Raw genomic sequence first — 12,704 nt, 5'->3', positions numbered from 1 at the left:
GTGAGATTGTACGATCTTCACTCACAAAGCATTGTGTGCCTTTGAGGTATACCCAACTATTTTCGAGTATGATCCGCCGCTTTGTATCATCTGTCATTGTGCATACAATAGGCCTTTCTCCGGAGCGAGTAACACCATGTTTCCCAACTCGGTGTGCCCCATATACATTCACATCTGACATCCCATAATGCATGCTAAAAAATTCACCAATGGCCTTTCCAAGGGATGCGGGTGTTTCCATACTCTCTTCTTTAATCCCACGGATGACAATGTTCTTTGATCTTCGTTCACGTTCTTTCAATTCTCGGACATCTATGCTTTCTATATTCTTCTCTTGATGCATCACATGCATATTAGATGAGTTTGATAGCACATTCCCACCACATACATCTGCCCATGACTTCGTTGTACATACATTTTTCATCTCACTTACATCCCGCCTCATCGTGTCCAATTTTTCTTCTTTTAATGCTTCCTTTAACTCAATCTTGTTAAGGCACTCATTTGTTTCAAAAGAAGCTCTTTTACATTCTTGAATCTCTTCTTGAAGTTTTGCAACCACTTGTTTAAGCCTTTCATTCTCAATGACAACATTTTGGAGCTTAGTATTCTCTTTCATTAACATCCTAATCTCTTCACCTTGCTTGTTTATGGTTTCTTGAAGAGAAATCAAGTGACTCATAAGCATTTTGTCCATTGCATTAGAATCGAGATTTGTTGGTGATCTTGGCTCATTATCAATCATACCCCCGAACTTTGTGGCGGTTTTACGAGTATTTGCCATTGTAGGGAAAAACCCTACGGGAAGAGAGAGACTGAGAGGGAAGGAGAGAGAATGTACCTTTCACTCGATTTAGGGCTTCAAAATCTACCTTCCGTTTGAGGAACCGTGGGGCAAAGATGGTTGCAGATGAAAATGCTCATAACTTCTCGCCACGGTAACGGAATTCAGTAAATGAACATTCTTTAGAAAGCTCTCTCAAAGAGCTTTCCAACGAGCTATAGAACGTAGAAAACGATGGCCGGAGTGAACTTACAAAGAGCTTTGAAAGAGAGAGAGAGAGAGAGAGAGAGCTTAAGACAGAGATAACTATGTATTACATCCAACATTAACAAAATTACAAAGGGTTGGTTTAAATACCAACTAACCTAGGGCAAGTGCCCTTTCTACAATTTACAAAACTAGCCTGGTATGTCCATGAGCTAGTGTGAAACCTATTATTAAGGGAAGTTGAGTTCGACTCTCAACACCTACCATTTGCCAACTCTTTGAGTTTGCCTTAATTTTAGATCTCAAAGGATTGAATTGATTTCTAAATTATTGAAGAGCTTTTATTTCTTCGCAGGTATGAAGACTTATCTTTTGTGCATACTCCACAACAACACACTTTTTTTCTAAATACTTTTTTCTTGATTTATACATCGTATGAATGATTATGGCAAATTTTAGCTATACAAGGAATCATAGATCCTAACTTTATAGAATTGGTTATATTAAAAGAGTAAGGAAATTATAGTTTGTCAATTTGACTTTAGTTTTTTGAATAGGCATTATGTTCAACATGATCAATGAGCATGAACATAGCTTCAATCGATGCAAGTTGTTCTTCCAACAATTTCACCTTGTTCTTTAAATCGTCCAACTTTAGGTTAGACATAGCATCTACATGCACAAAACACAAAACATTGGTTAAACAGAGTTGTGGTGTGTAAATATGAGATCACTTAAAAAGCTATTCTATCTAACAAAGTTGTATTTATTTCACGATACAATCTCGTTTGGATTCATCTTGTCCGAATAATAATCATAAGGTCTTCCTGTATAGAACTAGAGATAATGGTTGACTATGGACAAAGAATCCTTATACGGCCATGTGCCATATCAGTAATGTTTAAGTAGGTGATATTGGTCATGTATATGTGCATAAGTAATCAAAGGGCTCATGATGATGAGGCCATTGACATCATTCACCAAGGAAGTGTTATGATGCAAATATAATAATTAATCATTTAAAATTGGTTCTCTTTTTTTTTCTTTTTTTTTCCAAAATAGGGGCTACTTTCCCATTAGTTAGGAGATAATAAATAAGTAAAATTGGTTGTCTCTTAAAGCATAGTAGAGATGGCTATATTGGTGCCCAAGGGACATTCACCTAACAATGAGAGCTATATTATTCTAGATAACAATGGGAGCTATGTTGGTTCTTAGAATGCAATATAAATAAAAAAGGATGTATCATATATGAGCATTGAGCACCACCAAATCAATATTACACATCACCTAAATGAATTCTAAGTAACAATGAGAGATTTATTATTCTAGATAACAATGGGAGCTATGTTGGTTCTTAGAATGCAATATAAATAAAAAAGGATGTATCATATATTAGCATTGAGCACCAGCAAATCAATATTACACATCACCTAAAAGAATTCTAAGTTCTAAGTTGCTTCTAGCTAAACATTCATGACTAGATATATACTGATCGATTGACGAATATATTATTCAATTACTAAAATATGTATATATTGTAGTAAAATAATAGAGAGAGAGAGAGAGAGAGAGAGAGAGAGAGAGTTGCACACCTGAGAGATGCAAGACACTCCTAAGATGATTAATGTCCATGAATGTCTCTTGCTCTTGTTTATGTAGGATATGATAATAAGTTTTAGATGATCCCGCAACAGGCGCATTAGCGAAACATTGCATTTTATCAGCCATATAATGGAGATTCTTAGCCTTCTATGCCAGGATTCCAATGCCTCAACCTTGCATCCATCTTTATATTCTCTATTTCGGTTTTAATAGTCTCTTCAATGTTGGGGTTCAACTTTTGATTGTGCCTCCTTGTTAGACCAATAATAAATGTTTTCTCCCATCAATGTGGGGTCATCGAATCATTTCTCCCACTTCACTTGAGACTATACATAGTGCCTTGTGGGGACGAGGGTTCTAGAAGTGTGTTTTGCCTCTTGCTAGTAGAAATTTCTATATTTCCTTATGAAAGTTTTATTCCTTTATAAATATTTCCTTCTCTCCCGGGAGTGGGGGCATTCAAAGGTTTTTGTCCTTGAAATAACATAATGAAACTTTAGGGTAAAGCTCCAAAATACCCTTGAAATTTCCTTTATTTGCCCCAATACCTTGGCATTTTCATTATTTCCCCAAATGCCCTTGGTAAACCCCTTCTCAATGGTTAACGCATCCTTTTTTCTGACATTTGTAAGTTATTTGGACAATTAAATCGTGAAATTATCCCTTTTTTCTCACTCTAGGGTTGGCAAAGCATACTTCTGGAAATAACTAAATCTTTGGGGCAATGGTCAAGATAAAGAAAACATCATGCATATGTTAGAGTTTTCTATGATAATACATTGGATAAAATAAGAAAGGGACTTCCTTTTATGAGATGGGACAAAATTCCAAGCCTCCAAAAAGAATACACATAGCTCTAGAAATAGCTCTAAATTGACAAGTTGATTTTTTAGAGCACTTACCTAATCTTATCCGCTATGACCAACTTTTTCTTTTCTTTTGTTTCTTCTTTTTTTACCAACTTTTTCTTGTTAAAAAACAATGCTTTCATATCAATATATAGTCATTTCCCGCATGACCCTTCGAATGCATGTTGACAATAACCAACCTTTTCCCCATCCATCGAGAGGTTTTCTAGACTTTATTCCATTATCTCTCAGTCTACTTTTGTTTTTGTATTGAAATTTATGTGTGCACATCTCTTCAATTTTGATTCTAAAGAAACGCACAACTTTTTTTCAGGAAGGCTAGTTTTGTGGAGTCTTCCATGTGCCAAATTGATAATAAAAACTCTAGGTTCCATCATTCCATAGTGACTTCAATCAACCTAATCTTTTTTAGTATATATTAGGTTTTTATTGAAACAGTGACAACTCTATGTTTATATTTACTTGCTTCAGGTCAATTGCTGAAACATTTTTTACCAAGCCAAAAAATAGGAAATTAGTCCTTAGTGGTAGATCTTTCCTTGAAAAAATGAATGAAAAGAAATACAAGACATGCAATCTAAATTTGAATAGTAAATTATCTTGGAGGTGCAATGACGATGTCAATTAATCAAACTTTTATGTTACCAAAATTTATTCCCGACTATTAAGAACGAAAATAACTCTCTAGGTGTATTTTGTTGACATGGAAGTTAAATTACTCCATAAAGATGAATAATTGTTGGCGCACAATGGAGATATTTCATAAGTATTCTAATTCTTATTCTTACAAACTTTAGTGGAGAGATTTGAAAGTGGCTTATGCTTACAAACTATTGTGAAGTGTCAAAAAGAGATATTAACATGTTGTCAAATATGTCGATGTTGTATTTCACACTTCACAATTTTCCACAGAGGGCAACAAATGTCAAGTTTTGAAGTCTACAAAGGTCTGCAAAATGGCAATTTTACCGTTCTATGCAAGTGAAACTTTCAAAATACTGTTTAAACCTTTTGTGCGAGAATTGTTATTATTCTATGAAAAACACTCAGAAGCAAAGACTTGCAAATACATTACCCTTCCAAAAATCAATGTATGTATCAACAAAACATATAGTTTTTGTTTTTGTTTTTTAAAACCATTATTTGCAATACTATCAGGTAACATCATTTCTTCGCATGTTAATAGTTTGTGGGCTTGACCAAAATGGGAAACTAAAAATTCTAGTACATGTTACGTGTTGCTTGCAAATTGTTTGTACTAACATTATGTGATCATCTTAAGGCTAAACATAGACATGAAATACTTTAGATACTCGATCATATTTCAATGACCTCATTGTCTAATAAGTGCTTTGAATTGGACACAACCATAGACTTTTCGACTTCTAACTTGTAGCAACGTAGTTTCTCAAGAAGGAGCATTCATAAACGGACAATACCTTAGCCTTGTGGGCAAATATAATGGATTGTATATTCTTGATGAATCTTTACAATTTTCTCTTAGTCTTTTCGAAAGAAATAGAAATTCTTTTTAGTGGTTCATATCAAAAGGGATCTTTTCAAACTCTAAAGGCTTTTTGTCTTGTGTTAGTAAAGACTTAATGTAATAGCCAATGAGGAGGGCTCTTTCCAAAGGCATTTTTGTCTTTCATTACTAAATTCTTAATGTGAAAGACCAATCATATGTTAGACAAAGACACTTTCAAGTCGATGTAAGTATATAACTACAATGATTGGATCAAAATTCTAGTCTGAAACATGATCATGTCTGGATTAACCAACTGACATGTGCAAGAACCCTCCCCCCACAAGACTTGGAAGGTAAAAAAATGTGTTACTGATTAAGCTTATTTATTTTTTACGCCGACCCTCACACATAGGGAGATACCCTCCCTCTTTTTTTTGAAGATTTGGGTATTTTACTTTATCAATATACAAACACATGGAGCTTCCAAAACACGTAGTGGCTCTTCCAAATTTGCATAGTTTTTCCGACCACATTTATGTTCTTGTTATGCATACCTTATTCCAAATACTAAATTTCTTCCTCTGAAATTCGACAAAAGGTGCCTTTGTTAACCATTGCAAGAATATTCGGGTATCTATCTACGCCAATGCAAGATTTTCAATTCTACCAAAATCTCTCTTCTAAAATATTTTGTCAAGCTTCTATCATTTCGTCATATGTTCTTGCATCATTCTAAGACTTGATTAAAAGTGGATTGAAAAAGCTTTACATTTCTCCATTTGTTATGAGCAAATAATAATGCGTTCAATAACATCTCTCCTATGACATTTTGTGCAAGCTTCACAATTTCATCATATGTTCTCTGAATTGATTAAAAACGGATCGTGCAACCTTTTCATTTCCCCATTTGTTACAAGCGGCCAACAATGCAAGCCATACAGGAGGGTAATGGTTAAAAGAAGGCCTGGTATTCTTCATGACCATCATCGCTTCGTAAAAATGACCTCCAGTTCCGAAGGCACTCACCATACAAGCATGATGCTCTACGTTTGGTATAATATTGTACATTTTGCTCATATTTACATAATATGTTTCGGTTTCTTTTAAAAGACCCGAATGATTACATGCACTCATTACACATAGGAAGGTTATCCCATTAGGAATAAGACCCTCATTCTTCATCTGTTCAAAGCAATTCAATGCTTCATGCCCATGTCCTTGTTGGGCATATCCACTAATCAATGTATTCCAAGAGACTAGGCTATGAACAACAAGGTGATCGTGCAATTCTTGCGCTTTTCTAAGAAAACCACATTTGGCATACATATCCACCAAAGCATTGCCAAGTACATCATTTGCCTCTAGCAACTCCTTACTAACAATATCATTGTGGATTTGTTTCCCCTCATCAATGGCCCCTATGCTACCACAAGCCTTTAAGAGACAAAGAAATGTGACTGCATTTGCATTCATGCCCTCAGACTGCATCCATTGGAAACAATTCAATGCTTTATAACCTTGCCCTTGTTGGGCATACCCTGCGATTAATGAATTCCATGAGATTGTATCCCAAATCGGAAGGTCAACATGCACTTGCAATGCTTTCCCAAGAACACCACATTTGGCATACATGTCCACCAAAGCATTGCCAATGGCAACGCTTTTCCCAATCAAACCACCAGTCATAATCATTTCATGAATTTGCTCGCCCTTTTCCAGCGCTCCGACACTACTGCAGGAGTTTAAGATGCAAACTAAAGTGACCTCGTCTGGATAAAGTCCCTCAACTGTCATTTGTTCAAAGCAGTTCAATGCATCATGCCCTTGTTCTTGTTGGGAATACCCTGAAATTAGAGTATTCCAAGTGACTATGTCTCTGAAGGGAAGATCATCATGCACATGGTATGCTCTTTTGAGCATTCCACATTTGGCATACATATCCACCACAACACTACCAAGAACAATATTTTGATCTAACATGCATCCACTAATAATTCCGGCATGAACTTGCTCGCCCTTGTCAACAGCCGCTACAATAGCACAACCCTTCAAAATGCAAACCAGCGTATCTGCATCGGGAAAGAAGCCCTCGATTTGCATCTGTTTAAAACATTTTAACACTTCATAACCTTGTTGATATTGGTTATACGCAGATATTAGAGCGAACCACGAGATCTCGTTCCGGAAAGGAGTGCCATAAAGCACCTCCTGTGCTTTAGCAAGCACCCCACATTTGGCATACATATCAACCAACGCGGTAGCTAGCACAACATCATTTTCTAGAAAGTCCCTATGAATAATCTCATCATGAATATGTTTCCCCTTATCAATAGCTCCAAGGCTCCCACATGACTTCAAGATGCATGTGAAAGTGACAGCATCTGGAGAGTATCCCTCACTTTTCATTGATTCAAAAAGATCCAGTGCTTCTTTCCTTTGCCCTTGTTGTGTATACCCTGCAATTAGTGCATTCCAGGAGACTAAATTGTGTTCAGGAAGCCCATAAAACACCTCTCGTGCTTTTTCCAAGTGGCCACACTTGGCATACATATCCACTAATGCATTGCCAATCACCACATTTCTCTTTAAGAGTCCCCTATTGATTATCTCGCCATGAATTTGCTTTCCTTTCTCAAGATCTTGTAGATTTCCACATCCTTTCAATATGGAAACTAAGGTAACCACATCGGGAAAGAGGCCTTCACATAGGATCACATCATAACACTTCAATAGTTCAGAGTTTCTCTGATTTTGGACATACCCGGAAGTTAATGCCTTCCATGAGTTTGTATCTCGGAAAGGAAGTTCGTCGTGCACTTGTTGTGCTTTTTCAAGGAGCCCACATTTGGCATACATATCCACTAAACTGATGCCAAGCATGCCATCTTTCTCTAACAAACCCCTTTGAGAAATCACATTGTGAACTTCTTTGCCTTCCTGAATAGTTCTCATGTTACCACAAGCCTTCAAAATACATGTAAACGTGACCACATCTGGAGTTTGACCCTCATATTGCATTTGTTCAAAACAATTTAATGCTTCCCTAGAATGACCCCAATCAGAATACCCGGAAATAAGTGCATTCCAAGAGATAATGTCTCGGAAAGGAAGCTCCTCATGCACTTTCTTTGCTATTTCAAATTCACCACATTTCGCATACATATCTACCAAGGAGTTTCCCAGCAAGGTATTTTCTGATAGCAATCCCCTATCAACAATCTCGCTATGAATCTCTTTACCTTTTGTGGCATGTTCTATGCTTCCACACCCCTTCAAGATGCAAGTTAAAGTGATCACATCCGGACAATATCCCTCCCTTCTCATCAATCGAAAAGAAACCAGTGCTTCATGACCTTGACCTTGTTGGGCATACCCTGCAATTAATGCATTCCAAGAGACTATATCTCGAGCACGAAGCTGATCATGCACTCGTTGTGCATCCGGAACATGACCACATTTCACATACATATCGACCAAAGCATTGCTTAACACAATATCTTTCTCTAAGACCAATCCCATGGTGATAATTTCATGATGGACTTCCTTTCCTTTATCAATATCTCCGACGATGCCACAAGCCTTTAAGATGGAAGCGAACGCGATTGCATCGGGAAATATGCCCTCCTTTTGCATTCGATCGAAACAATCCAAAGCTTTATGCCCTTGACCTTGCCGGACGTAACCCGAAATCACCGTCGACCATGAGACCACATTCCGAAACTGGATACTTTCAAGCAGGTCTTGGGCTTCTCCAAGAAATCCACATTTCGCATACATGTTGATGAGACTACTTGCTACATAAGAGCTTCTTTCGAGCAATCTCTTCTTGACGATATCATTGTGTAAACTCACACCTCTCTTTATGTCTTTCGTTTCAGCACAAGACTTGAGCAATCGCACATACGTAAAATCGAGCATTTCATCTCCATAGTCGTCGAACTCATTTCTAGAAACAGTGTTTCCTTCCTCGACCGCACAAGAATGACTACGAATGGGGTGCTTCATCGCTGGTTTCCTTCTCATATCTACATGAAACCCTAGGTGAGATGGATCGTCATCGCTGGGTTCTTTCCAGCAAATCTACATGAAACCCTTGATGAGATAGATCATCATCACTGATTTTCATCAGGCATGATACGTACAATAAACCCTAGATGCGACGGATCAGGCCTGAATACACATGATATACGATGTCAAAGTAGAGAGAAACAGAGAGTTTCTGTCTGTGCCCACCATTAGGAGCTTTCACGGGAAGGATTAGTCGCTAATTGCAGTTATTAGTGGCAGGATTAGTCACTAATGGCAGTGATTAGTAGAACGATTAGCCACTAAACACAGTTATTAGTAGAAGGATTAGTCGCTAATTGCAGGTATTAGTGGAACGACAAGTCCTAATGATTAGTAGAAGGATTAGCCACTAATCACAGTTATTAGTAGAAGGATTAGTCACTAATCAGCTCATAGTTGGTTTGTGATTAGCTCCTAATTAGCAAGGACACCAATCTCTCGCAGGTGTTAAAATGAGCCGGTGATTAGCTCCTAATTAGCATGGGACACCAATCATAGTTATTAGTGGAAGGATTAGCCACTAATGAGCTCAGGTAGTTTGGTCTTGATTGGCTCGTAATTACTTGGTCTCCCATGTTAAAAACCACTAACCACAACAATTAGTAGAAGGATTAGTCACTTATCAACACAACTAAATCAGTTGTAAATAGCTCCTACTTACCTAGGGCACCGATCTCTTGGTGGACGTTAAAAATCACTAATCATAGTAATTAGTCATTAATCGACGAAGCTACTTTGGTTGTGATTAGCTCCTAATTAACTAGGACACCCATAGCATCAAAGTCACATAATTTGAGAGAACCCCAAGTTTGGTGGTATTGTCTCTCTTGTTGGTTTTAGATTTGTCTTTGTTGTCTCTAGGATTGTTCCCTAGAGGCGAATCATGCATGCTTATATGGGCAGGCGATGGATGCACTAGGCTTCGATTCTCACTATATCAATCCATATGCTTGTTCTGCCAAAGTTTAGTTCTCACTATTTGCACGTAAGTTTCTAGATGGCATGTCTTTCTAGTCTTTAACACACAACCCCACCAATGGAAATAGAAGTTATTCAATCGAGCTTCCTTCATCCATGTTCTCTCCACCCCCGTCATGGGCCAATTTTGGCCTTAGAAGACGTTAATATATCTTTCTTTCTCTCTAATTCGCTCTCGCCATATGCATGTCTTTCTTGTCTCGACAACTTTGTATGAAATCATTATCATTTCAAGAGTGGGTGTGCATGTGCATGACCAAGGAAGTGAGGTATTGTTCAAAAAGAGAACATCCTTGAGGTATGAAATTGCTCTTTTGTACTCACATATGTGATCAAAATAGGTTTAAACAAAGTTATTTTCCAAGATTCGGCTTAGATTTTCGGAAGTAACATCAATGAGCCCAATTATCTTGCTGATGATGTCTATTGGTGAGATTCCACCTCGATTTTTTGCAATAGCAATAATGAATCTACCCGTCTTCCCTCAATGCTATGCATGCCATAATCAAATTGTATGAATTTGCATTCAACAAAAGAGAAAGTCTGTCAAGGGAACTTGCTAGCAACAAGATAATTTGGGTGGACCTTTGACATCTCATAATAAGTTCTTGTGGCTTTGTCCCTATTTATTATATTATATGTTGCGTGTGTTGTCTTTTCAAAGCAATGTTGATTCTCTCAACTCGTATGGAGGTAGTCATTTGCTCTTTTTTTTTACCAAACACTTTCTTAGAGGTAGCCAATTACATTTTTATTGACGAGACACGAGTTCTTAGAAGCACTGAAAATAAAGAATGTAAGTTTGAAGCAGGATGTCCGTAAGTCATAGACATTTCAATAGAGTTTGTCGAAGGAATTGTTTGAAGTCCAAATGCCATTCAAATGTTCCGCAGTGCCCAAAATCTTCTTCATTGGGAGAAATAAGCATTGGTTGATTGGTGATGTGGCATATAGGCAAACCAATGAATTGCGGGTAGGTGATTCACTTATTCTTTGTATAAATGTTTTGATGAGTGAGCAAATCCATATTCAATGTAAAGTTGTTTCAAATTCTCCACCATATCACACACAATGCAATGAAGCTATCTTTCTCATCTGAAGACTTGCCCCAATGGGAGGCACACCCCATAAGTATCTGAATATGAGTTCCTTGTGCTTAAGTGGAAGACCAAACCTACATATAACAATAAGCTTGTTCTTCCATAAAGATCATGTTTTGCCTAAGTACCACAAAACATTTGCATGTTCTTCATACCAGGAGGAGGGTTTTAGCAATTTATACACTAAATGTGTGTTAATGTTATCGGTTTCAATAACAATATAGGCTTTTTTTGACATCCAATCATGAAACCTATACTCTTTTTTAAACAAGATACATGAAGTAATGTGAGTATCAAATTTGTCAATTTATTCCACATGAGTCAATAATGTGACTCTAGACTATATCAACATGTTATGTCATTGAAGCTCATTAAGTGACCTTGATAATTTATTACATCCAAAATTGATTTCAACCGATTTCTTTGCTAAGAAAAAAGACATTTCTAGGCTCTTGTTTGCCTAACAATCGTGTAAATATAATATTCCGATGTAAACTTCTAAGAACAAAGATTTCCCTGGTTTAAAGTTTCTTTCTCTCTATTTTATGTGTTGGAATATTTCCTTCTTGTCTTTTAAAATATTGGAACAAATATTTTACGAAATCTAACGTGGAGGGGCCATGATGCAATATGCTAATAGCTTAGCTTTTGTTACACTTTCCTAACAACCAATGCTTTCCCTATTGCATTCCATCTCAACGGATATTATAACCAAGATGTCTAACCATTGTTTTTGGATTAATAATTCAACCAAGCAAACTTTGCCTGATTGATTTGGCATTGTTACTATGGATAAAATGGCAAGAAAATGAGGAGGATAAATGGTAAGATTTTATTGATTTTAATAGAAATCATGGTTGAGCTAAACAAACCCAACAATGCTCTCAAGGTTAGGTATTTTACATACATCCACTCCTTGCATATAAATTCTTTGATAAAATGTCCACATCAACAACCACAATATTATGCATGAATCACGACCGAGAACACCTCAATAGTTTTATGAAAAGAGCCACGATGACCATGAAATCAAGACATCAACGATATCAAATAGCCACCACCACATATTAGTGACGCCAAAATGCCATGATCTTATGATCATAATGAAATCAAATATACATATATTGGCTCCAAATATCCACACTAGCATTGTTGGAATGGTAGATCCAATAATCAATGTCTTACTATATCCAAAAGTAGGATATACGACATGCCATGAAGATAATTAGATTAAACCTCTTCATGCCACTTAATTTAGTATCCAAAAACAATGAAGACAAATCTACCTATTTTAATTTGATTGACATCCCATTTCCATTGGGTTTCATTTTGTTTTCAACCTAGAATGTATATTCGCTACTAGAGATGAATGTCATGCCGAAATGCACATGCCAAAGGCAAAAAAGGATCCGACATCAATATGTAGCCTTTCCACAAAGGTGTCACCAAACAATAATATAAATCTCGACCACACTCCAAAATGTATGGCCAAAACATATCAAGTACATCTAGGATAAACAAAACGGGGAACTGATAAGATCAATTACCATCACCATAAATCAATATTAGTAGTTGTGTGGAAGGACCTCATTCTACAAATCACTATCAATATTCTAAAGCTACCC

General features: G+C 36.8%; 1 protein-coding gene and 1 long non-coding RNA gene across 2 annotated transcripts; both read right to left on the bottom strand.

Moving 5' to 3' along the window:
• Positions 1-1,468: 1,468 nt before the first annotated feature.
• Positions 1,469-2,822, bottom strand: LOC147855976 (uncharacterized). The gene is made up of 2 exons (XR_015530711.1): positions 2,587-2,822; positions 1,469-1,663 (listed from the first exon to the last, which is right to left on the bottom strand). It is a non-coding gene; the product is annotated as an uncharacterized LOC147855976 (long non-coding RNA).
• Positions 2,823-5,773: 2,951 nt separating this feature from the next.
• Positions 5,774-8,938, bottom strand: LOC147855975 (pentatricopeptide repeat-containing protein At2g39620-like). Its single transcript, XM_087329604.1, has one exon. The coding sequence runs from the start codon at positions 8,936-8,938 to the stop codon at positions 5,774-5,776; it is 3,165 nt and encodes a 1,054-aa protein (XP_087185730.1).
• Positions 8,939-12,704: the final 3,766 nt, after the last annotated feature.

This window comes from Azolla caroliniana, unplaced genomic scaffold (assembly GCF_043228905.1).
Source record: "Azolla caroliniana isolate FFs.n. ecotype wild unplaced genomic scaffold, voAzoCaro1.0.p SCAF_13, whole genome shotgun sequence".
In the NCBI taxonomy this organism is placed as follows: Eukaryota; Viridiplantae; Streptophyta; class Polypodiopsida; order Salviniales; family Salviniaceae; genus Azolla; species Azolla caroliniana.
The sequence above is the reverse complement of the archived record's forward strand: the minus strand, read 5'-3'. Positions and strand labels throughout refer to the sequence as shown.

What these genes read in the sequence shown, in the direction of transcription:
- LOC147855975 (XM_087329604.1), bottom strand. Translation starts at nt 8,938, where the DNA reads ATGAAGCACCCCATTCGTAGTCATTCTTGTGCGGTCGAGGAAGGAAAC.